At 35.7% G+C, this 25,187-nt stretch overlaps 1 protein-coding gene across 3 annotated transcripts; it reads right to left on the bottom strand.

The window, feature by feature from the left end:
* Positions 1–436: 436 nt before the first annotated feature.
* Positions 437–17,778, bottom strand: LOC110029578. 3 transcript variants are annotated; one of them, XM_020731930.1, is made up of 10 exons: positions 17,193–17,778; positions 16,527–16,776; positions 16,307–16,420; positions 8,479–8,652; positions 5,938–6,422; positions 5,091–5,190; positions 4,896–4,955; positions 1,519–1,611; positions 1,296–1,415; positions 437–1,118 (listed from the first exon to the last, which is right to left on the bottom strand). In XM_020731930.1, the coding sequence occupies exons 2-10, from the start codon at positions 16,578–16,580 to the stop codon at positions 804–806; spliced, it is 1,515 nt and encodes a 504-aa protein (XP_020587589.1). In that variant the 5' UTR covers positions 16,581–16,776; positions 17,193–17,778; the 3' UTR covers positions 437–803. The 3 variants fall into 3 exon arrangements, with proteins under 3 accessions (XP_020587589.1, XP_020587591.1, XP_020587590.1); XM_020731932.1 differs by having other exon boundaries at positions 16,527–16,709; XM_020731931.1 differs by having other exon boundaries at positions 16,527–16,696.
* Positions 17,779–25,187: the final 7,409 nt, after the last annotated feature.

Genomic DNA, 25,187 nt, shown 5'->3' with positions numbered 1-25,187 from the left:
TTGAAATATTAGATATTCTCGAAGCACCACTACTTGAAACCATGCATGCAATGAGTTGTTAATCTAATTCAATTAAATTTGTTGATCATTAAATATAGTTGATAGTGTAATTCGAAAAAGAATTTGTTGATCATTAAACATAAATGGTAGTTTACTTCAAAAAAGAATCATTCCATAAAATCTAAATTCTTTTCTCTCAAGGACATGAGCAGTCTCATCAATTTGAATTGCAAATTGCATATTGCCAATATACAAAGAAAGAATAATATTGTCAAAACCACCCACCCACCATGCATGACAAACTCACATTCACATCACTAGAAAAAAAAAATCATAATGTTTAATCCAAAAAGATGCATTTTTTCTAATATGCAATCTAAAAATTATTAATACATTGCAATTAAATATATGCAAAATTCAATCATAAAATTTGGCCACAACTTTCAAGTTCTTTATCAACTAAACAAGTAGAATCCTTAACAGACAACTCAAAAATTTTCACTGGATTCAAAATACAATTGGAGCTAGTCTTCCAGTAGAAGACCAAAGGAACTGCACTAGCAACTCCACTAAACCAAAACATGGAATGCCCTTCACAAATTAGCCTACCAACATGTCTTAGATATCCTCCTTACCAAAAGCTCACTCTGATCACATATAGTTGGCTCCATTCCCTGCTCCCCAACAAAACCAGAACTTTAGCGCTGGATTCTGGAGAATAAGATTTAATCACTGGCCAACAAAAACTCTCACTACTTAATTTTTAACGGATCCCACAAATGCTGCAAGCTGGCGTTCGATCATCAGCGCAATATTTCGGGTAGGAAAAGATAACGAAATCGAGAGTCGTAAGGGATTACTCCGCAACTGCGAGAGCCCAACAAGCTGTATTTTCTCTGGGAGATGCATTGTTCTACAAAGCCTGCTTGTTGCTGAGTCAAGAATCCAGATATCCAGATTGGTAAGTTTGATTCATCAACAAATCCTCGAGTGAAAGCGTGGAGCATCTTTGGGATGAGAAGCTTCCTTTTGTTGCTCATCCCTACGGAAGCACGAATGAAGTCGCGCTGAGCTTGTTGGAGCTCTTCCTTCACATTTCCTGCACTGTAAACTTTTACCTGCGAGTCCAATGCTAATACACTTTTATTTTTCAAAACATTGACTGACTAAAGTATTCCTAACAACATTTATCTACAGCTTCTAATATGCAAAGTGGATACAGGTATTTCTTTTCAAATTTTAAAAATAATTAAAATATATATATATAGAAATGGATAGAGGTGAAGCAATATTACTGCAGGAGAAGAGAATGTTCCACAGCTTAGTGCAAATGTAACTAACGGCTCATACGTATCGATCGAACACCTCTTCTGCTCCTCAGATAGTTTCAACTTCTGAAGTGCAAGAAGTAACGCCTACGCAAAGCAATAAAAGTAGCCAACAATTTCAATTAAAATATCCTTATAAAATTATCACATAAAAAAGGGGTCTGCACAATCTATAGAGCATGTGCTTTACTGTTTGTGGCCTATGGATGGGTGGCTTCATCTTCAATACAACATACTCAATGCAAGCAGCACTGTATGAGTGACCTCCCACTATGTATGCAGCCTGTGAGGAACAAATATGATTAAAAATACTTCATACAACAGCTGAAAGTATCCAAAACAAAAACTAAAACACAAATTTGAGTAACAGTGAAAAATCTGTCAATGAGTGGGATGAAGTGTAATAATGATAATAAGAAGGGGCATTTATATGCATGCCACTCAATTTATATGTTTTTACGTATAAGTTTACTTATTACATTTATATACTCCAATTCTTTCATATCACATCAAAAATATCACTTCTTTAACTTTTATAAAGTGGAATATACCTTTTTATGCATGAGTAAGATGATATATATTTAAAAATTGAAGTTTAGGCGTTAACTATGTAAATACATAGAAATATGTGGTATGTATACAAGTCTTATTAATAAAAATCATTAAAAAGGTAGAATTATCTACATCTGAATCGCCACACTATTTCATGAAAAATAAATTTTCCAGTATTTTACTGCCAAGTACGCCGATTTTTTTTTTTCTATTCTCAAGGTTTATGGATCACAAGACAAAAAAGTGTTAGTTTACAGACTTGGTTATAATGGTTAAACATCAAAAAAGCCATAGTTAGTAAAGTTTGCAAAATGAACTGATTAATAAACTAATCATGAGGGTGCAGTCCTATTAATGTCTTCTTTAGCATTAGGTGAGACTGTATTTTATGATAGATGTTTTCATTAATAATAGCATAAAACAGGCTTCAAAGTTCAAACAATTAGACAGAGAACTTCAGGCTTTTGCCTTTTCTGTTTGGTTTTCTGATTCGTGCAGAGTGGGCACAATTTTTCATTACTAGAAAATTTTAAATAAATTAAATAATAACTAAACTATAAAAATTCAAATAAAACTTCAAATTTCAAAAACTTTTCATAAAGAGCACAATTTTTTGTTTTGTACAACAGTAGAGCGTTGAGATTTGCATCAATTTTCCTCAATCTGAAACTTTTTGCTTCAACAAATTGCTTATTTAGTATTCAACTAGTAAACATAAGCATGACTGAAGCTTCCAGCAAGGAAATTCATTAGTAATCACATGCAATTTTGTCCACCAATGCGCAAGATACCTTTTAACACACTTTTAATAGTGTACACAATAATAACATTTATTTTTGTTTCTAGCAAAAAAAAAAAAGTTATTGTATGGACAAGTATTGGATGAAAAGAGATAAAAGAACAAAGTCCAACACATTGGTTTGGGGTTCATGTCTTCATGATATGAAGTAAAATCAGATGCTTTCTACTTTTTTTACCAAGCATTCGATCAATACATTGTTTGATTAAATGAGTCCATTCTTCAAACTCTTAATTTCTATGAGTTCTCAAATGAATTTTTCAGAGTTAAGCAAGCCATTTAGGTACCATCAGATTTAAGTTTCACATAGCCATTGTTCTGATTTGCAAGTTATCATAATAAACGTCAAATTTCTTATAAGATATTATGATAAAAACTCGAGCACCAATACCAAATATGATGTAGAATATAAGATTTTGTTAATCAAAATCTACAACAAGATGCAAAATATCATGTAAACATGCATTGATTTGCATATCACAAACTTTTAATTTGGTAACTATTCATTACTTCAAAAGAAAGTTGTTGAATACATAGCAATCGAACTCTAATAATAATTTAATGGCATTGTAATATAAAGAGAACTTGTAAAACAGTAATTTTATCAAAATTAAATGGGCAAGCTCAAACCAATAACAAAAGTTCAAGGAAATAGAAAATAAAGATGAAGTCACCAAATCATGCCTTCATTTGTGCATGAGAAAACCACTCCCACAAATCCAAGTCTCCCTCTTATCAAGAAGGAATAAATAACATGCTGACCAAAAGATTGTTAGAAAATAGCTTTACTCTTCCTTTGCATGCCTCAAAACCCCTTTTATAAACACAAAGTATATTGATCTCTTTATCTAATTCTGAAACCCCTTAAGTAAAATGAAGCTAAACTCTTAAACATTGAAGTGCTTTCTGGTATAACAATAATTTCATTAGAAACTCTAAAGTTAAGCATGCTCACATGGAAGCAATCTTAGGATGGGTGACCTCTTGGAAAGTTACACGAACGAGGCAAAACCGTGAGGCCATTCAGCCAAAGCGGAGAATAGCTTGATGGGTGAGAGTTCGAGCTATCACAAATGGTATCAGAGCATTGCACCATTTAGAAGATTAAGAACTAAATATCATTAAAAAAAAAAGTGTGCGTTATGGGAGCCACGTCTCGAAACCTAGATGAGATAAAGTGCTACATAGTGGGAGCCACATCTTTAATTTGAAGTGGTCACCTCTAGAGTTCTATCTTCCCAGTAGATAATTTTGGGTATAGACACTAAAGAAGACAGAGTATTTAAGTGAGGGAGATTGTAAAACCTCTTAAGTAGAAAGAAACTAAACTCTTAAATATTGAGGCGCTGTTCAATGTAATGGTGAAATCTTATTAGAAACTCCAAACTTAAGCGTGCTCGCATGGGAAGACTCCCTAGGATGGGTGACCTTCGGTGAAATTACACCAATGGGGCGAAATTGTGAGGCCATTAAGCCAAAGGAATAATACCTTGATGGGTGAACATTCAGATTGTTACACTAAAACTCTCAAATTCCACACAAAATAGGGAACCTGGATATGAATTGTGATGCTCACAAAATCTATCAGAATAGATTACCAAAAAATCCAAAAAATAAGAATATTCATAAGAAAATCCTCAAGTTTAACATAACTAACAAAAAGGATGAAAGACTAGCTTATCCGTAGGGACAACACACCAAATCACTTCTACCATGAAACAATGGCAACAACTTCCAAACTAAATCGCTAAAAATAAAATACAAATCTAGAAATCCTCCAAAAGAAATATATAAAATAATACAAAAATCATATATATATATATAGGAACCAACAAATTGCTAGAAATCCACTGCCAAACTCCCAGTTACAACCCAATCCATCCACAAGCTTCCATAGACAAGTCTATTGGAACAAAATAACCTCAAGTGAATCAAACCAATCCCATCACAATAAACAAGTGATGTATGAGCAACAAAACGCAGTCTAAAAAAAGAATTGCCAACTATTATTTGATCGAAGCTCAATTACGAATGACAGCAATCCTTAGAACAAAGAACCAATGATAAGTAAAACTTCTAAAATAATTGCTACACGACTTAAAAAAATCAGCCTTAATTATTCTTAACACATATTTTGATATTTGCACCAATTGTTCGAAGAAAACCATTGGCATGTGAGTATATTTCATCTATGGGTATGTAGCGTGAGAACATACCTTTTGCATCAATGCGAAGAGCTTCATATCACTCTTAGGAACACCATATGCAAGATAAGCCTAGAGAAAAATACTTAAGTAAAAAAACAGCATTTTGATTTAGATTGCCAATGATAAATTTCTAATTTCCTGGAAAAATAAAGGTAGTATTGTTAAGCAGCCATAGAAACTGGAAAAAATAATTTAGTGCCATACATGCATAATGAGTGCGTTGTACAAATTGACCCAGAAGGCTAACTTCTCAGGGTAGCTAAGATGAATAGGGTTTACTTCAGTCAACTGCTCAACAAGTGATCTGTCAATATAAGGAATATTCGAGTAAAAAATCGAAACAAATTAATAGTCATTCCATTAAAAAAAAAGGGTCTCCTAGTAATAAAGTGGTAACCTAGAAATCCTTTTTGAGAGAATTTGCTTATCTTTTATGTGTTAAAATGCTAACATATGGTAATAGAACTTGGAGGAAAAAAAAATAAAAATTAATGCAAAATGATGACCAAAAAAGCTCAGTTGAACAACTAAACAAGTATAGGACCACGCATAGGATCTCATGAAACAGCTAATTTGACTGCTCTACAATGACCTATTTATTGAGGTGCACTCGACATGAAATATTAAGAACAAAGACAGATAAAAAGGAGGGCAACAAGAATCCAAATAAACTTCTGCTTACTAACGCTATCAAAGCCTTCGATGTATGTAGAAGGAACACACTCTACTACTATTTTACAAATACATACCAGTCCTTTCCTCCCAAGTTCCAATAATCAAACGAAATATGCCGGTCACAGCAAAAATAATTCACACAAAAAAATATTCGTGTAATTCAATTTATAATAATAACATAGTAAAAGTAGGCCTACATGATATGTAGAATCTAATGAGATAAAGCTAAAAAATCCCAAAAAAAGGATTTAATATCATAGGTAGAGGTTGTAGGTAGAATTAAAACGGGTTGGTTCGGTGACACATTTGTTGTAATTTTGCAGGCAGAACTAGACAAAAGCATTTGATCAAAAATGATACAATGATTAGAGACAACCTGAACACCTTTAATAAATCAGAAGCAGCTTCAAGTTGTTTCTTCTCCACAGACATCCACGAAACCTCTTTTACTAAACTATAATTACCAATATCGATCCAACTCAATTTTTCGCGGACTTTATATGGATCAAAAACGCCTCCGGTAGTTAAAACATCATTGTTGTATTGAATATCCACCTGAGAACTATGTCTCCATGAGGAAATTGACGTCAGCTCAGATAGTGGCCAAAAGGTTGGAATGTGCCCTTGTGGTGACGAAGAAGAACAAAAACTCTCTGGTGAAGAAAATGTTGAGGGAAAACTATGGCAATTTGCCAAGGAGATGAATATATCTTTCATGCAACGAACTATCTCCTCAGAAAGCTTATTAGGATGGAGGTGATTCAAAACACCTTTAAGAGGTACTCGTTCAATTGCTGCGAACTGTTGAATCAATTCAGTAGGTCCCTCCTCTTCTTCTAGAGCCAAATCATCCAAAGTTGCCTGATGAAGAATGTAGTTGGTATCAAATTAAATTGCAAGTATACTAGATTATTTTTGTCAATGAGTGTTCGTAACATTAAACATTATATCAACAGGTTAAATGGTACAACTATACAAAACAATAGGTGAAATTCAAACACAAAGGAATTAACTAGTGTAACAATAAAAAGCAATAGCAAAATTTTAAAAGCAGAAAGAATGTATATAGCATGCAAACAAGTGCAAAGAACAATTTTTTAGAATTGGCATAATTACCAACTCATGAAAAACTTTTTTCTTCTTATTTTATGAGCAAGATGTTTCTATATCACTTGAAATTATTGGATTGTAAGTCATGAGCATGATGGAATGGATTTGAGCTAGAGTAAAGTTAATGGTAAGTCCTTTGGCCTTGTTTCATTTTTTACTGTGTTTGTTTTACTTATAAATGAAAAGGCAGTGCTCAATTTGGTCAAATAGAAGCATAAGCATTGTTTCTACAAGATTATAAAACAAAAGTTTAATTTTTATCATGCAAATTGGTAGTTGATTCAATCTCACAACACAAACCTTTGATAATCTTAATTTTAGATTAATTTAAATTAAATAATATAGGTATATTAAATATATTAATTATCCTTTATTAAATAACTAGTCATATTCTTAAAATAAAACTAAAATATGCATTAAAATTAACTTTATTAATTATTATGCACAATTGAATAATTCATAAGGTTAATAATGGTTTAAAGTTGGATTTTAAATTGTTAGATAATCATAGATTAACTTATATTTGATAAGATTTCTATGAATGTTTTAAACAAATTATTCTGCAAACAGAATATATTTTCATACATTAACAATTTCAGTTTTAACAAATTGTTATTTTCACTTAACAATTTCATCAACATTCACACATTAATAGAATAAATTAAAAGGGATGTAAATCCTAATATAAGCTAGATGATGCAAGATGAATAAACACATTTACAAAAAAAAAAACCTGATGAATTATTTTATTTGGATAGTTATTAAAAACACTAGTAGGGTATGTAAATCCATTAGTTAAAAAAAGTATTTCACCCATAAAAAGCTTTTGAAAACACTGTCCGACAAGTTTTAATGCCCTATTTAACATAAAATTTGGGCGATAAAATAAGCTATGTTAGACCCCATAAATCAATGTGACCATGTGTACCTCATTAATGATTTAATGATAATAAATCTTATATAATATCATTTGACAATTTGCTAAGTAATCCATAGACTATTTGAGTACTACCTAAAGCATGGAATTGATGCCACCATACATTAAGCTTGATTTGATCCTGTGCAACTTGCAATAGAATACAATACAATTTTTTAGAAAAAGGAAGTGCGCAAATGAAGACTTCCGATGACAATAGCTTAGTGTTTGTAGAAGCTTAATTGTTACAATTGAATTTTGTAGTAAAACATGAGACCTCAATGATGAATAGCACACTAATTAAAATTGATGAAAGTTTCTTATATCTAAATAAAAATTTCAATAAATATATTTTATCTATGAGAGAAATATGAATAGAAATGAGAAAAAAATGAAAAGAGGCTTGTCGAAGTAAATGATTTTGCCAATTGGATATAACGAAAATCTTTATATGGAAGACCACCACCATCAGCTTTAAAAACATAGATCTCAAAGAGTGCCTCTTCTTCCTCAAGAACTTACGCGAACTTTATCGAACATTAAAAAATAAAGGTTAATTTCAAACACAACAAACATATGCTATAGTAAACTGCTATCAATTTTAAAAAGAAAGTAAAAGGATCAAAGCAAATGTGGTAAAGCTGGACAAACAAATAAGAATAAAGCGAATAAAAATAATGATCACAAAAATATTAAGTACAGAAAAAATAATTATCAATTGAAAAATTAAATTTCGCCATATAATGCAAATCAAGTCTATATGACAGACAAGATTACGCAACTTTTTTTTTTTTTTGTTCTTTTTCAACATATGACTTTTAAGTGTGTAAAACAGCTATAAGCAATATAATAAACCATAGATGTTGAGTTGAATATTGTAGGGACCTTTACCTGTGCAATGGGGTACATAATCTGTAGTGATCCTGGCAATTGCTTCAACTGATATTCAACAAGCCTTCTCTCATTTCGTTCTTGAATGAGCTGAAAATTTAAATAGATCATCTCTTCCTCAAGTTTTCCTACAGTATTCTTTAACGTTGTAATGTTACACAAAAGTTCTTGCGCCTACAGGTAGCATTAATCACGAATTAGGAGGTGATAGCTTCACTGAATAGAGTAAATAATATAAAAAAAATTGACTAATCCAGTTTCAACAAAAATAGTGCCAAAATGCTTCGGGATAAGAATATTGTTAGTAGGAATCAAAAGAAGAGATATATGTGAAAAACGTTTTTGAAAGGAAAACCCATTAAAATGTTTAATAGTTTGGTCAAACAGATGTTACAATTAAAAAAAAAAAAAACTATACAAAATTCTTCTCTGTAATTTCTATTAACAACTTACTTCCAAAAGGTTCAAATATTAGAAAATATCAAAGAAAAGCAAAACAATATAAGAGAAAAAGGTTTTTGAGAGACAAAATTTATATATTACATGTGCGCATAAGCAAGTGAGTATAAGCATATAAGCATTCATGTATTGTTAAGCGATGACAGTTTCAAGGACCTGCCAGATGAAAATGTGAAAAAAATTAAATAAACAAGAACATAACTCAAAATATCTAATAAGTAATGATATCCATGGTATTATGGCACCTAGCTTGTAATCTAGTCATTATTAGAGATTGGCGATAATCATAACTTATTAATATTATTTTAATTTCTCAATTAACAGGGACATGCATCTAATTTATCAAATTGGATATTCATGATTTTAATTAATAAAGTTTTTATTTAATTTTGCCTTTTCAATTAAAAAGTAATTAATTAATATTAATATCCTAAATAATCAGTAACTAATGGTTTATAATGCAAATTAAATATAATAAATTCTATTTAATCAAGTTAAAGCATAAATAATATTAATTTGTTTAAAAATGTCTTTTTAGTTCATTAATGCAAATTATTAAAATAAGTTTTAATTTTAATTTAATATATCTTATTTAATTAATTTTAGTTAACATAACTTATCAAATATTAACCCTCATCTTTGCCCACAACTTTCACCTTCTAAATTGTACCTATGAAGTTGCAACAGAAATCCACTAAAGAAGATATCAACAAGAACAACAGGGTTAACGGTATAAACCAGTCGAGCCAAGTTAAATAACTAACTCAAGCTCGGATCACCTACTAAAATGCAAGATCGAGCTCAAGTTGGAGCCTAAATCTAGATAAAAAAAGTGAGCTCAAGCTCACCTTATAACAATAACAATGGACTCAAATTGCCACAGGATCATCTCATCGATAAAGGCATTGAAGTGACCAATGGCTGAAGCACTCGATACTTAAAAAAATGGTTCTAAGACCTTTACTTATTCATTTTAAAAAAATAAAAAAACAAAGAGAGGTAAGAGAACCAAAGAAAACTAAAGATTAGACGACGTTAAATGCAAATGTAAATGGTCTAAAGGAAGCTATTCGTATTTAATGCTTTACATTGTGGTATATATATGTATATATAGCTCATCTGAGAATGCATCAAAATGATCAGTTGCTAGACATCAAGCCAACTCATGAACGAAAGAGCTAAGCCACATCAAACCAGAACTCAAGCTCTTTTAATATACAAACTCAAGTTTGAGCTTGAGCTAAGGCTCGTGGCTCAATAAACTCGCTAGTGAGTGTTGTGGTATATAGAAATAAAACGATTGACGGCGAAGCGAATAAAATAGCACGATAAAATTCACACCAGAAAACAACACAGTGGAACACACAGATTTACGTGGTTCGGCAAAATGACTACATCCACGGAGTAGTTGCAGAGAATTTTATTAATTAATTTTATTAATTGAGGAAATTACACTGTCTGATCAAGTCGATAATTACAAGAAAAAATTTCTTAATTCCTCTCTCTCTATATCCGAGAGCCACAACAGAAGACACATTCAAAGAAAGGAACACCGACAATTCCTTCTTTTTGTCTTCACCTCAAGCAAGAACTCATTCCTGCCTTCACCGCAAGAAAGAACTCCTTCCTGTCTTCAACGCAAGCAAGAACTCCTTCCTTCCTGTCTTCCGTAAGCTAAACTGAAGGAATACCTCACCTCCTTCCCGTCTTCCGTAAGCTAAACTGAAGGAATACCTCACCTTGGTTCGGTCACAAGAGACAAATCCCGATTCCAACTGCAGCAATAGGACCAGGCGAGGCGGAATGCAGCGAAAGCGGAAGTTGTTTCTTAAGGAGAGGGAGTGGGGGTGGTTGCGGCATTTTATTTTTATTTTTATTTTTTTCGTTTTCTTTTAACGGGCTCCACACCAACAAATCTCTCACTTGAAAATCGGTGCACAGACTACAACGTCTTCTTCCTCAAACTGATATCCTCCACCTCTGCAACTCAAAGTCTCAATTTTCAAGCTAGAAAATCAACTGAAGCAACACACAACTTCAGTTTCTCCAGAGTAACACCATTTGTCAACATATCAGCAGGGTTCTGGCTTCCACAAATTTTCTCAAGAAATAACTGTCTGTCATCCAACAATGACCGTATGAAGTGATACTTGATTTGAATGTGCTAAGTCCTGGACTGAAATGCTGATTTCTGGCTGACTATCATTGTAGAGTATGCCCTTCTGATCCTTCTTGCCTAATTCTTTCAAGAAACTTTGTAGCCATATCATCTCTTTTGCAACCTTTGACACTGCTATATATTCAGTTTTTTTGGTAGACAATGAAATTGTCTTTTGCAGATTAGAGCACCATGAAACTGCAGTGCCACCAATAATATAAATATAGCCTGTAGTACTTCTGGTATCAATGTCTCCAACTAGATCAGCATCAACATAGCCCTGTACCTCTGAACTCTTTCCTGAGAAACACAAGAAAGTTCCTGCAGAGCCTCTTAGGAACCTCAAGATCCACTTCACTGCTTCCCAATGTTCATTTTCAGGATTACTCATGTATCTGCTAACGACTCCCACTGCATGGGAAATATCTGATCTGATGCAAACCATAGCATACATAAGTGAACCAATAGCTGAAGCATAAGGAACCTTACTCATGTGATCTTGTTCCTCCTTTGGCTTGGGTGACTGATTCTTGTTGATTCTGAAGTGACTTCCCAAGGGTGTGTCAACTGATTTGGCCTTATCCATGTTGAACCTGCTAAGTACCTTTTTCACATACTCAGCTTGAGAGAGTCTCAACATGCCTCTGACTCTATCTCTCTGACAATTCTCATACCAATTATTTGTTTTTCCGCTCTCAAATCCTTCATTGCAAAGTGTTTTGACATCTGCACCTTCAGATTATTGATCTCCTCAATATTAGCACCTGCAATAAGCATATCATCCACATACAACAGTAGAATGATATAAGAATTGTCAAAATACCTGACATAGCAACAGTAATCTGTCTGACACCTGTTGTACCCTGCACTGTGCATGAAATTATCAAATTTCTTGTACCACTGTCTAGGAGCTTGCTTCAGGTCATACGAGCTCTTCTTCAATCTGCAAACTGACTCTTCCTTTCCCTGTACCACGACTCTTCAGGTTGGTGCATGTAGATGTCTCCTTCAAGATCCCCATGAAGAAAGGCTCTTCACATTTAACTGCTTAAGGAAGAGATCTTCAGTAGCCACCATAGACAGTATCATTCTGATGGTTGTAAGCTTCACCACAGAAGAGAAAATCTAGAGACCACAGAAGAGAAAATCTCGGAATAATCAATACCGTGCTTCTGCTGAAAACCCTTTACAACAAGTATAGTCTTGTACCCAGTACACCCACTTGTTATGTAATGTTTTCTTCCCAGATGGAAGATCTACTGATTTTCTAGCAGAGCATCTATCTCCTCCTTCATGACTAGCTCTCACTTGCTCGAATTTTCATCTTGCAAGGTTTCTTCATAACTCTGAGATTCTTCACCATCTGACAGCAGAATGTAGTTCAAAATTAAAGAATAATGCTGTGGAGAACGTCTAGCCCTTTCTGACCTACGAACTGCAACTTTAGGGGTAGACTGCTCTGAAACTGACTATGGAACAATAGGAGTGGATGCCCCAGATCCACTCTCCTCGTCACCTGCATCTCTGTCCTGCATTGTGACCTCTGGTAAATCATCAAATCTTACCAACTCAGATTCCTTCAGTGTTGTTTCAGAAACTGTACTAGACTTGTCCTTGTACATAATCTTCTCATTGAAAACCACATTTTTGTTCCTTATGATCTTCCGACCCTGATCAACGATATCCAAATGCCCAAATGCTCATATCCACAACCAATGAAATAACACTTCCTTGACTTACCCTCAAGCTTACTTCGAGTATCAAAATTAATGAGAATATAAGAAAGACAATCAAAAGTCTTAAGGTGAGAAAATTTTACCTTTTTCCCACTCCAGACTTCTTCAAATAATTCACATAATAATTCACATTTTAATAGGACATATGCACCCTGTTGATCAAATAAACTGCAGTACTGATCGCTTCTACCCAGAAAATAGGTGTTAGTCCGACGTGCAATCTCATGTTTCTAGCCCGATCATTAATGGTTTTGTTCATGCGCTCTGCAACACCATTTTGTTGTGGTGTTCCTGGAACCCCGAGCTGCACAGTACTCCTTGAACCCACCATCAATATACTCATCACCATTATCAGACCTCAGACATTTCAGCTTTAAACATGTCTCTGTCTCAACCATGGCCTTCCAAGTCTTGAACACACTGAATACATCAGATTTAAACTTCAAGAAATAAACCCATACATTTCTGATATGATCATCAATGAATGTGACGTAGTAACGAGAGCCTCCAAGAGATGCCACTGGAAAAGGTCCCCACATATCGGTGTGTACAAGATCCAGCTTTCCTGTCTTTGGCTTCCTATCACCTTTCAAGAAACTAACATTCCTCTGCTTCCCCATAATGCAACTCTCACAGATGCCGAGATCAACTGACTTCAGTCCTGATAGCTTACCCCTGGACTGAAGCTCTTTCATACCTCTCTGACTCATGTGGCTAAGTCTACAATGCCACAACTCTGTTGTCCTCTCTGCAACAGTAGTATCAACATTGTTAATTAAATCAGTAGTCATATATAGCGTACTTATTTTCCTACCCCGAACTAGTACCGGTGCTCCTTTAGTAACCTTCCAAGTGCTATCAGAGAACACTATTGAATGTCCACACTCATCAAACTGCTCCACAGAAATGAGGTTCTTCTTCAGTTCAGGAATGTATCTAACATTTTGCAAAGTCCATTTGTTCTTGTTTGGAAGTGCAATGTCAATATCTCCCATTCCTATCACGTTCAGTGTTTCTCCATCTGCAAGATATACTTTCCCAAAGTCACCTGCAACATAATTCCGCATCAATTCCCAATGGAAAGTTGTATGGAAAGAAGCTCCTGAATCCAGTAACCAGTCATCAACAGGACTATGAACTGCCAGCAGTAGTGCATCCTGTGATTGTTCAGTTACCACATTCACACCGTCATTCTCCTTCTTAGGATTCTTGCAGTTCCTCTTTATGTGGTCAGTTTTGTCACAATTCCAACAAGTTATTTGTTTATCATGTCTTGACTTGCTCCTGCTTCTGTTCTTTGATTTTGTTTGTTTATCATGCCTTGACTTGCTCATGCTTCTGTTCTTTGATTTTGATCTTCCTTTGTTTGAGTTCTTGTCATGTAATCTCCCTATGAAATTAACATTTAGTGTCGAACTCGAACCTGAGATCTCGTCAGAATCTTTACTGCGCACCTCCTCAGCCAAAATCAAATCACGAATATCTTCAAATTTCAATTTAAATTTACCTGCAGAATTACTGACAGCTATCTTCATAGCTTCCCAGCTATTTGACAATGAAGTCAACAAATCAGTGCACGTATCTCATCATCAAATTCAATTTTCACATATGATAATTGATTTATGATGGTATTAAAATCATTCAGATGTTGTAAAATAGACGCATCTTCAAATTGAATAACTTCTTCATAAGATATATTTTGTTATTCGCCGATGGCTTTTCATACATACTTGACAGTACTGCCATAAAATCTGCAGTCCTCCCTTCCTTGACGACATTGTGTGCAACGGAACTCAGTAGGGTCAATCGAATAACCCCCAAAATTTGTCGATCCAACAATTACATTCAGCCTCATCCATACTTTCAGGTCTTTTCCCCAATAACAGAAGATGTAGTTTCTTCCCATAGAGGTAGTCTTCTATCTGCATCCTCCAATAACCAAAATCCGTGCCATCAAATTTCTCGATCCCTGAAACTTTCACTTCATTTGCAATCATTTGCTCTGATACCAGTTGTTGTGGTATATAAAAATATAACGATCGACGACGAAGCGAATAAAATAGCACGATAAAACTCACACTAGAAAACAACACAGTGGAACACAGATTTACGTGGTTCGGCAAATTGGCTACATCCACGGAGTTGCAGAGAATTTTACTAATTAAGGAAATTACACCGTCCGATCACGTCGATAATTACAAGAAAGAAATTTCTTACGTCCTCTCTCTCTATATCCGAGAGCCACAATAGAAGACAAGTTCAAAGGAAGGAAACACCGCAAGCAACAATTCATTCTTTCTGTCTTCACCTCAAGCAAGAACTCCTTCCTGCCTTCACCGCAAGCAAGAACTCCTTCATGTCTTCAATGCAAGCAAGAACTCCTTCCTTCTTGTCTTCAACACAAGCAAGAACTCCTTCCTTCCCATATTCCGTAAGCTAAACTGAAGGAATACCTCACCTTGGTTCGGTCACAAGAGACAAATCCCGATTCCAACTGCAGCAATAGGACCAGGTGAGGCGGAATGCAGCGAAGGCGGGAGCCGTTTCTTCAGGTGCAGGAGTGGGGGTGGTTACGACATTTTATTTATTTATTTATTTATTCATTTTCGTTTAACGGGCTCCACATCAACAGTGAGATCATTACCGAGTATAGTTTAAGCTAGCTTGACTCACACTTCAAAGTAATGTGTGATGAAGAAGAGTTAATGAGGCTTGTTGATTTGTTAAATACCCGAATGACAAGATTTACTAATAAAATTTAAAATAGTTATTAGTAACCTTTAACAAGAATTAGCATAAATGCCCCCTAAATCTTACTAGTAATTAGTCCCTGAGAAATACAGATACGCTGATGAAATTGATTATTTCGAGATATTTTCCCTGTTGCTTGGTTTAATTGTGTCAACATACATAACCGGCAAGATTAATTAAGGATTAACCTCACCCCTAATGAATATCTACAACCCATATCTATTGAAAACTATTTAAATATGCTTGATATGTAGCAACTTCATAAGTACGTTGCTAAAAAAGACAGCATTTGTAAGCTTCCAAAAGCCATATATGAATTGAAACAAAGTACTCAAGCCTAGTTTAATAAACCACGCAAAGTTCTTAGTAATATTCGTGTTTGAAGTAGCATAACTTTTAGTAATATTAGTCTTTGAAGTAACACCTATACTTCACTTTTTTTTATTTTTTTACCACCAAATCTTTCATATTGCATCAGAAATACCACTATTATAACGTTATCGATAAAAAAGAGGCGTATATGTAAAAATTGAAGTTTAGGTGTTACATATGTAGATACATAGGAGTGAAGTGGTATGTGTATAAATCGTTCAAAAAGGATTTCAACAGCTTATGATTTAACTTCAAACAACATCATGAAACAAGAACACGATATGATTCTTAAAATGGCCAAATTTTAATGTCTTAAAAGTAACGAGCAATAACAAAAGCATTTAAAACATACATCATTTGGGAGGCATGATAGATCAGACAGTTCAAATGCAGCATCCTCTACAGCCTTTTCAAGAACATCGTGCAACTTGATCTCCTCTTGCAGCAATAGTTGTAGATTCAGAACCTGAAATTTATGCCAAAAACCCAAGAAACAAATGAGGCATTTAAAAAAAACTATTTTTTTTACTTATCATGCTACGACGAAAAAGAACTAAAGAAATAAAACTTACATCCTTTTCCAGCTGGAATATGGAATGATCTCTGGAATTTTCCCTCCCAGCCATGAACTTCAGAAGTTTCAGTGTGATGTTATTTTCAGTTCCACGGAACAGGGAAAGGGCAGCACACACCTTCTCAAGTTATAAAGGTCGGTCTGCATCTATCCTTCGCATCATACTCCCTGCTTGTAAGAACTAATAGACTTGAAAGAATTCATCTTCACGTGACTTGTAAGAATAAAATACTAATTTAAAAGAATCCCTGCAGACAAAGCAATGAATATATATTTTTCAAGGTGGTAGAATGGCTTCCTGAAATAGGTGGACAGAAACAAGCCCCAACGAATAGCTCAAAGGATGTATTCGATCAAATAATGCAACAAAAGCCGAATAATCATTAACAAAAGCAACCTCATTACATCAAATCCTACTGATTTTAATAGAAGACAACACAGAAAAGTGGAATATAAGCTTTATTGATGCGAGCTGTCATCACATAAGAGAAGAAAAACAAAGGAGAAATCTATTCCTTATTTGGAGGTCCCGATTCATCCGAGAAAGAGTTTCAACTTTTTACGTCTCTGATTTCCCCCTTTGGCGTGACACGAAGCGGCGCAAAATTAACCAGGATAGCCCTGAAAACAAGCGCAAAAAGAAGGAAAAAAGCATGAAACTAACCAGTAAACCCTCACAATGCCAGGAAGCTGAAACCATGACCAGCGGTTGAGTTTCAAGCAGAGTGAAGATAGTCCACACTTCTTACTCCGCGCACAAATTAGCCCATGGATTCAAATTTCAAAAAAGGGGCGGGTATGGTGAAAAATCATCATAACAGAATCTGATGAAGAAATCTCGACCTAATACTTCCAAAAGGAAAAAAAAAAAAAATTGTTTTGATGACAATGTCGTCAGCTCGGAGACAACTTGCTGCCAAACACGAACAGATTTTCCCTCGCTAGAACGGATTGCAAAACTTGAGCTTTTTAAGTTTCTCTTGGTGTTTTATTTAATTTTCCCTAACAAATTTGAGGTTTTGCAGAGGTTCGATTTCCGATAGTAGGAAGTTGTCATCTAATGCTGGATCTCTGGCGCTGCACCACACTACCTTGAATTTTGCTGTCCGCACGTCACCTCATGCCACGTATCTAGGATGAAACGTGGCGAAATGGCGTAGACGGTGAGATCAGAACTGCAGTATGAAAAAAATTTGCGTTTTGAATTTGAGCGGCTTGCAGTCGGGCGTTGATCGCGCATGGGTTGGTGAGCGGTGCCACCCCGGCTGATAACGACGCACGCAGGAGAGAATATATTGTTTACTGTTTACTGTTGACTTTGAAAATCAGAATTGAAGAGTTTGCTTGTACAAAGTAAAATTTGAGATTCAATTTGATTAATTTTATTGTGTTTGAGCTCAAGCTGCATCTTAAATTTAGAAGTTTATTTATTATAAAAGAGATAAAAATAATATTAATTTAAAATAATGTTATAATAATATGAAAAATAATAACAATTTACTTAATATGAAATATAAAATATTATTTTATAATTATTTTTTAAATAATTTTAAGATAAAATCATCAAATTTACTATATTTTCAGTATATTTTATATTAATATTTTTTTAAAAGAGCCGACACACGGGAGTTAATGAGACAAGTCGGGGCTAGCTGAGCTTGGCTTGTTTGCTCATTGACCTAAGTCCACAAGCCAGTAGTCGAGCCGGCCCGCCCACTCCGCGAGCCGCTCTGCGACACACTTACACTCCTAATTTTTAGTGTTAGTGTGGAGACAGTTACACGAAAAAAAAAGGATGGCTCATGTTCCCGCTCCCGTCCGCTTACTCCCACGACTGCCTTCCCGATACCGCCTTCTCTCTGTTGCGAACTGAATTGTTATCGCGAATTAGGCTTCTCCCTCTTTTGTTTCTTCTTCTCTCGCGACAAGAAAGCAAGACATCGTGTTTTCGCGGGATTGCAAGGTTGCAGTTGGTGCTTTGCTAGTGTGGCTTACTGGTCAAAGAAATCTCCGACAGAAAGAAAAAGGTGTTTTTCGCAAGGTGGTCTCTCTTAGTTGTTTCTGCGTGTTTGGCAGAAGGAAGAAAGAGATAGTAGAAGAAGAATGTTGCTCTGCTTGATTTCTTCTTGGTGGCTTGTGACAGAAGAGAAATAGTTTTTTCAGTTTTTTCTCTTGTATGTTCTTCTTCTTCTTCGGTGTATCTCAGTATAGAGAGGAGAAGAGAGAGTGAGAAAGTGAGAGACTTTCTCTTGTAATTGTCGTTGTGATCAAATGGTGTAAATTCCTCAATTAGTAAAATCCTCTGCAACTCCGTGGATGCAGGCAATTTGTCGAACCACGTAAATCTGTGTTCTTTTCTGGTGTGTTTTTTCTCGTTATATTTTTCACTTCATCGTCGAACGTTTTAAATTTCATATATACTACAACAACTGGTATTAGAGCTAATGACTGCGGAAGAAGTGAAGGTTTCAAGGATCAAAAAATTTGATGGCACAGATTTTGGTTACCGGAGGATGCAGATAGAGGATTACCTCTATGGGAAGAAGCTTCATCTTTTGTTATTGGGGAAAAGACCTGAAAGAATGGATGAGGCTGAATGAAATCTGTTGGATAGGCATGTTCTTGGGGTTATTCAATTGACCCTATCGAGGTCTGTTTCACACAACGTCGTCAAGGAGAGGACGACTGCAGATCTTATGACAGCCCTATCAGGTATGTATGAAAAGCCACCGGCGAATAATAAGTTATATCTGATGAAGAAGTTATTCAATTTGAAGATGGCGGAATGTACGTCTGTTGTACAACACTTGAATGGTTTTAATATTATCACAAATCAATTATCTTCTATGGAAATTGAATTTGATGATGAGATACGTGCATTGATCTTGTTGGCTTCATTGTCAAATAGTTGAGAAACTGTGAGGATGACTATCAGTAATTCTACAGGTAAAATAAAATTGAAATTTGAAGACAAATTTGAAATTTGAAGATATGCATGATTTGATTTTGGTTGAGAATGTGTGCAGGAACGATTCTGGCGAGATCTCATATTCAAGTTTGACAATGTGTGCATGAACGATTCTGGCGAGATCTCATATTCAAGTTTGACATTAAATGTTGATTCCAGAGGGAGATCACAGAACAGGCAGGAGAAGATCAAAATCAAAGAACAGAAGAAGGCGCAAGTCAAGGCCTGGTAAACAAGTAACTTGCTTAAATTATGGCAAAACTGGCCACATAAAGAGGAACTGCAGGAATCCTAAGAAGGAGAATGACAGTGCAAATGCGGTAACTGAAGAATCACATGATGCACTACTGCTGGCAAGTCATAGTCCTGTTGATGACTAGATAATGGATTCAGGGGCTTCTTTCCATACAACTTTCTATCGGGAATTGATGCGAAATTATGTTGCAGGTGACTTTGGGAAACTATATCTGGCAGATTGAGAAGCTCTGAACATGGTAGGGATGAGAGATATTGACATTGCACTTCCAAAAAAGAACAAGTGGACTCTGCGAAAGTTTAGACACATTCTTGAACTGAAGAAGAACCTCAATTCTATTGGGCAGCTTGATGAGTGTGTACATTCAGTAGTGTTCTCTGATAGCATGTGTTCTCTGATAGCACCTAGAAGGTTACTAAAGGAGCACTGGTACTGGCTCGGGGGAAGAAAACAAGTACAATTTATATGACTACTGATTTAATTAACAGTGTTGATACTACTATTACAGAAAGCACAACAGAGTTGTGGCATTGCAGACTTGACCACACGAGTCAGAGAGGTATGAAGGAACTTCAATCCAGAGGCAAGCTACCTGAACTGAAGTCAATTGATTTCAGTATGTGTGAGAGTTTTATTATGGGAAAGCAGAGGAATGTCAGTTTCTTGAAAGATGGCAGGAAGCCAAAGGTAGGAAAATTGGATCTTGTACACACAGATGTGTGGGGACCTTCTCCAGTAACATCTCTTGGAGACTCTCGTTACTACATCACATTCATTGATGATCATAGCAGAAAAGAATGTGGTTATTTCTTGAAGTATAAATCTGATGTATTCAGTGTGTTCAAGACTTGGAAGGCCATGATTGAGACAGAGACATGCTTAAAGCTAAAATGTCTGAGGTCTGATAATAGTGGTGTGTACATTGATGGTGAGTTCAAGGAGTATTGTGCAGCTCAGAGAATTAAGATGGAGAAGACCATTCCAGGAACACCACAACAAAATGGTGTTGCAGAGCGCATGCACAGAACCATTAATGAGCGGGCTAGAAGCATGAGATTGTACGTCGGACTACCACCTACTTTTTGGGCAGAAGCGGTCAGTACTGCAGTTTAATTGATTAATAGGGGGCCATCTGTTCCATTAAACTGTGAATTACCTGAGCAAGTCTAGATTGATCAAGAGGTCAAATTTTCTCGCCTTAAGACTTTTGGTTGTCTTTCTTATATTCTCATTAATTATGATGCTTGCAGCAAGCTTAAGGCTAAGTCAAAGAAATATTATTTCATTGGTTATGGAGATGAGGCATTTGGATATTGTTTATGGGATGATCAGGGTCGGAACATTATTAGGAGCAGGAACGTGATTTTCATCGAGAATGTTATGTACAAGGACAAGTCCAATACTGTTTTTGAAACAACATCGAAGGAATCTGAGTTGGTAAGATTTGATGATTTACCAGAGGTCACAGTGCAGGATAGAGATGTTGGTGATGAGGAGAGTGGATCCGGGGCATCCAATCCTATTGTTCCACAGTCAGTTTCAGAGCAGTCTACCCCTACAGTTGCAGTTCGTAGGTCAGAAAGGGCTAGACGTTCTCCACAGCGTTATTCTTCAACTTTGAACTACATTTTGTTGACAGATGGTGGAGAACCACAGAGTTATGAAAAAACCTTGCAAGATGAAAATTCGAGCAAGTGGGAGCTAGCCATGAAGGATGAGATGAGTTCTCTACTAGAAAATCAGATTTGGGAGTTAGCAGATCTTCCAACAAGGAAGAAGGCATTACACAACAAGTGGGTGTACCAGGTAAAGACTGAGCATGCTAACAGTAAGAAGTACAAGGCTAGACTTGTTATAAAGGGTTTTTAGCAGAAGCATGATATTGATTATTCAGAGATTTTCTCTCCTGTGGTGAAGCTTACAACCATCAGAATGATACTGTCTATGGTGACTACTGAAGATCTCTTCCTTGAGTAGTTAGATGTGAAGACAACATTTCTTCTTTTTGAAGAAGACATCTACATGCACCAACCTGAAGGGTTCATGTTACAGGGAAGGAAGAGTCAGTTTGCAGATTGAAGAAGAGCTTGTATGGCCTGAAGCAAGCTCCTATATAGTGGTACAAGAAATTTGATAATTTCATGCACAGTGCAGGGTATAACAAATGTCAGGCAGATTACTGTTGCTATGTCAGGTATTTTGACAATTTTTATATCATCTTACTGTTGTATGTGGATGATGTGCTTATTACAAGTGCTAGTATTGTGGAGATAAAAAATCTGAAGGAGTAGATGTCAAAGCATTTTGCAATGAAGGATTTGCGAACGACAAAACAAATCCTTGGTATGAGAATTATCAGAGATAAAGTCAGAGGCATGTTGAGACTCTCTTAGGCTGAGTATGTGAAAAAGGTACTTAACAGGTTCAACATGGATAAGAGCAAACTAGTTGGCACACCCTTGGGAAGTCGCTTCAGACTCAACAAGAATCAGTCACCCAAGTTAGAGGAGGAACGAGATCACATGGTAAGGTTCCTTATGCTTCAACTATTGGTTCACTTATGTATGCTATAATTTGCACCAGATCGGATATTGCCCATGCAGTGAGAGTTTTTAGCAGATACAAGAGTAATCCTGGAAAGGAACATTGAGAAGCAGTGAAGTGGATCTTGAGGTACCTAAGAGCCTCTATAGAAACTTGCTTGTGTTTCGCAGGAAAGAATTCAGTGGTATGGGGCTATGTTGATGTTGATCTAGCTGGAGACATTGATACAAGAAGATGTACTAAAGGCTATATTTATATTATTGGTGACACTGCAGTATCATGGGGCTCTAATCTGCAGAAGACAGTTTCGTTGTCTACTGCAGAAGCTGAGTATATAGCAGTGTTAGAGCCTGCAAATGAGATGATATGACTACAGAGCTTCTTGAAAGAATTAGGCAAGAAGGATCAGATGGGCATACTCTATAGTGATAGTCAGAGCGCATATTCCTTGCTAGGAATCCAACATTTCAGCCAAGGACTAAGCACATGCAGATCAGGTATCACTTCATACGATCATTATTGGATGACAGACAGTTGTTGCTTGAGAAAATTTGTCGAAGCCAGAACCCTGCTAATATGTTGACAAAGGGTGTTACTCTGGAGAAACTAAAGTTGTGCACACATTCAGTTGGTTTTCTAGCTTGAAGACAGGGGCCTTGAGTTGCAGAGGTGGATGATAACATGTTTGAAGAAAAGGGCTACGCCGCTAGTGGAGGACATCAGTTTGAAGAATAAACATTGTTGTCTGTGTACCGGTCTCCAAGTGAGAGATTTGTTAGTCTGAAGACAGTTACACGAAAAAAAAAGATCGCACATGTTCCCGCTCCCGTCCGCTTACTCCCATGACTGCCTTCCCGATACCGCTTTCTCTCTGCTGCGAACCGAATTGTTTTCACGAATTAGGCTTCTCTCTCTTTTGCTTCTTCTTCTCTCGTGACAAGAAAGCAAGGCATTGTGTTTTCACGGGATTGCAAGGCTGCAGTTGGTGCTTTGCTGGTGTGGCTTACTGGTCAAAGGAATCTCAGACAGAAAGAAAAAGGTGTTTTTCTCAAGGTGCTCTCTCTTAGTTGTTTCTGCGTGTTTGGTAGAAGGAAGAAGAAGATAGTGGAAGAAGAAGGTTGTTCTGCTTGATTTCTTCTTGGTGGTTTGTGACAGAAGAGAAATAGGTTTTTTCACTTATATGTTCTTCTTCTTCTTCGGTGTATCTCAGTATAGAGAGGAGAAGAGAGAGTGAGAAAGTGAAAGACTTTCTCCTGTAATTGTCGTTGTGATCAAACGGTGTAAATTTCTCAATTAATAAAATCCTCTACAACGCCGTGGATGTAGGCAATTTGCCGAACCATGTAAATCTGTGTTCTTTTCTGGTGTGATTTTCTAGTTCTATTTTTCACTTCATTGTCGATCGTTTTAAATTTCGAATATACCACAACATTTGGCTGTTATGTTCGATTTTGAGTTAGCTCAACTAACTAAAATCAAGCTCAATCCAACTAAAAAATCAAACTAACTGGCTCAAATTTGATTTTTTTGAATCCATTGTAGCTTGAAATCGGTTTGTTCTGACCCAAAATCAAAACAAGATAGTGAGTTATTTAAATTCATTTCACCTTGAATTCGACTAGTAGATTGTTATATTTGATTTAATTTAGCATTATAGATAATTTTTATAAATAAAAAATAATTCGAGCCGATCCACGTATGACTCGAAGTATGACTCGAAATTCGCTTGAAAAAGTAGCTTTAAGGTTTTGGCTCATAGGTCGGCTCATTTATTTCGATTTGAACTTGATCTGAGCAAAAATTCAAATTAATTTTCGAGCAATTAATAATCTCTGAGAGAAAATCAAAGCCCTGCATAAAATAAATGAAATTAACATATCGAAATCATCTTCTAACAAATAACAATCTGATGAACGACAAGTAATAGATGTTTGTCCTCTGCCTCACATCATTGCTGCCTAATAAAACACAAAGTTTGATTCAACAACTAATCTCAGGATGATTTAGAAGGATGAGGTGCACAATTTTAATTAAAAAAAAACTCAAATTGGATATCACATCAATTTAGAAGAATTTGAAAGCTTTGTAGAGGGCTAATTTTAGATTTCCCTTAAACGGTAAGATGAAGCTTAATAACTTGCATTCTAGTTGTTTATATATATCATATAAAATCACATACTCTCTCTCTCTCTCTCTCTCTCTCTCTCTCTCTCTCTCTCTCTCTCTCTCTCTCTCTCTCTCTCTCTCTCTCTCTCTCTCTCTCTCTCTCTCTCTCTCTCTCTCTCTCTCTCTCTCTCTCTCTCTCTCTCTCTCTCTCTCTTTGTAAGAGACTCATTTTCAACTTTGAAATCAAAATAAAATTAGATTGGAGATGTTATGATTGACTAATGTTTGAGTTTGTATTATAAAAGAAATTTTGGGTCAAGTATCAAAATGAATCATTTTAGGATATAGAGTTTTGTATCATTCTCGACCTCATACATCTCAGGAGAGACTTGTGAGGACGCAAAAGATGGAATGTGGACGTGCCCCACAAGCTTGAACTCCTAGTCTCCCTAGAAAGAGAGGATGAAAGGGATGATAAGAAAGAGGATGGCGCAAATCCAGTTGAGAAGTGCGTGGGTACATCTATTTATTTGACTCATAGATGACCTTCTACCCTTGTGGGACTATAGAGATAGAAAATAATATAAAATCATAGACTGTACAGTACGAATCATGTTTCTGACATTCCAATGAAAAGACGATGACGTTGGAGACAACGACTCATAAATGGACAATGATATATGTTAATCCTTTAGCAATGAACTTCATTTCCGCAGTTAGTTGACCCCAAGGAACAATTGTTGGGAGTTTGATAGGTCATATTGACGGTTGATACATGTCATGCC

The sequence above is a fragment of the Phalaenopsis equestris genome, unplaced genomic scaffold (assembly GCF_001263595.1).
Source record: "Phalaenopsis equestris unplaced genomic scaffold, ASM126359v1 Scaffold000595, whole genome shotgun sequence".
Taxonomy (NCBI): domain Eukaryota; kingdom Viridiplantae; phylum Streptophyta; class Magnoliopsida; order Asparagales; family Orchidaceae; genus Phalaenopsis; species Phalaenopsis equestris.
Note: the sequence above shows the minus strand (reverse complement) of the source record. Positions and strands in the feature narration are given on the sequence as shown.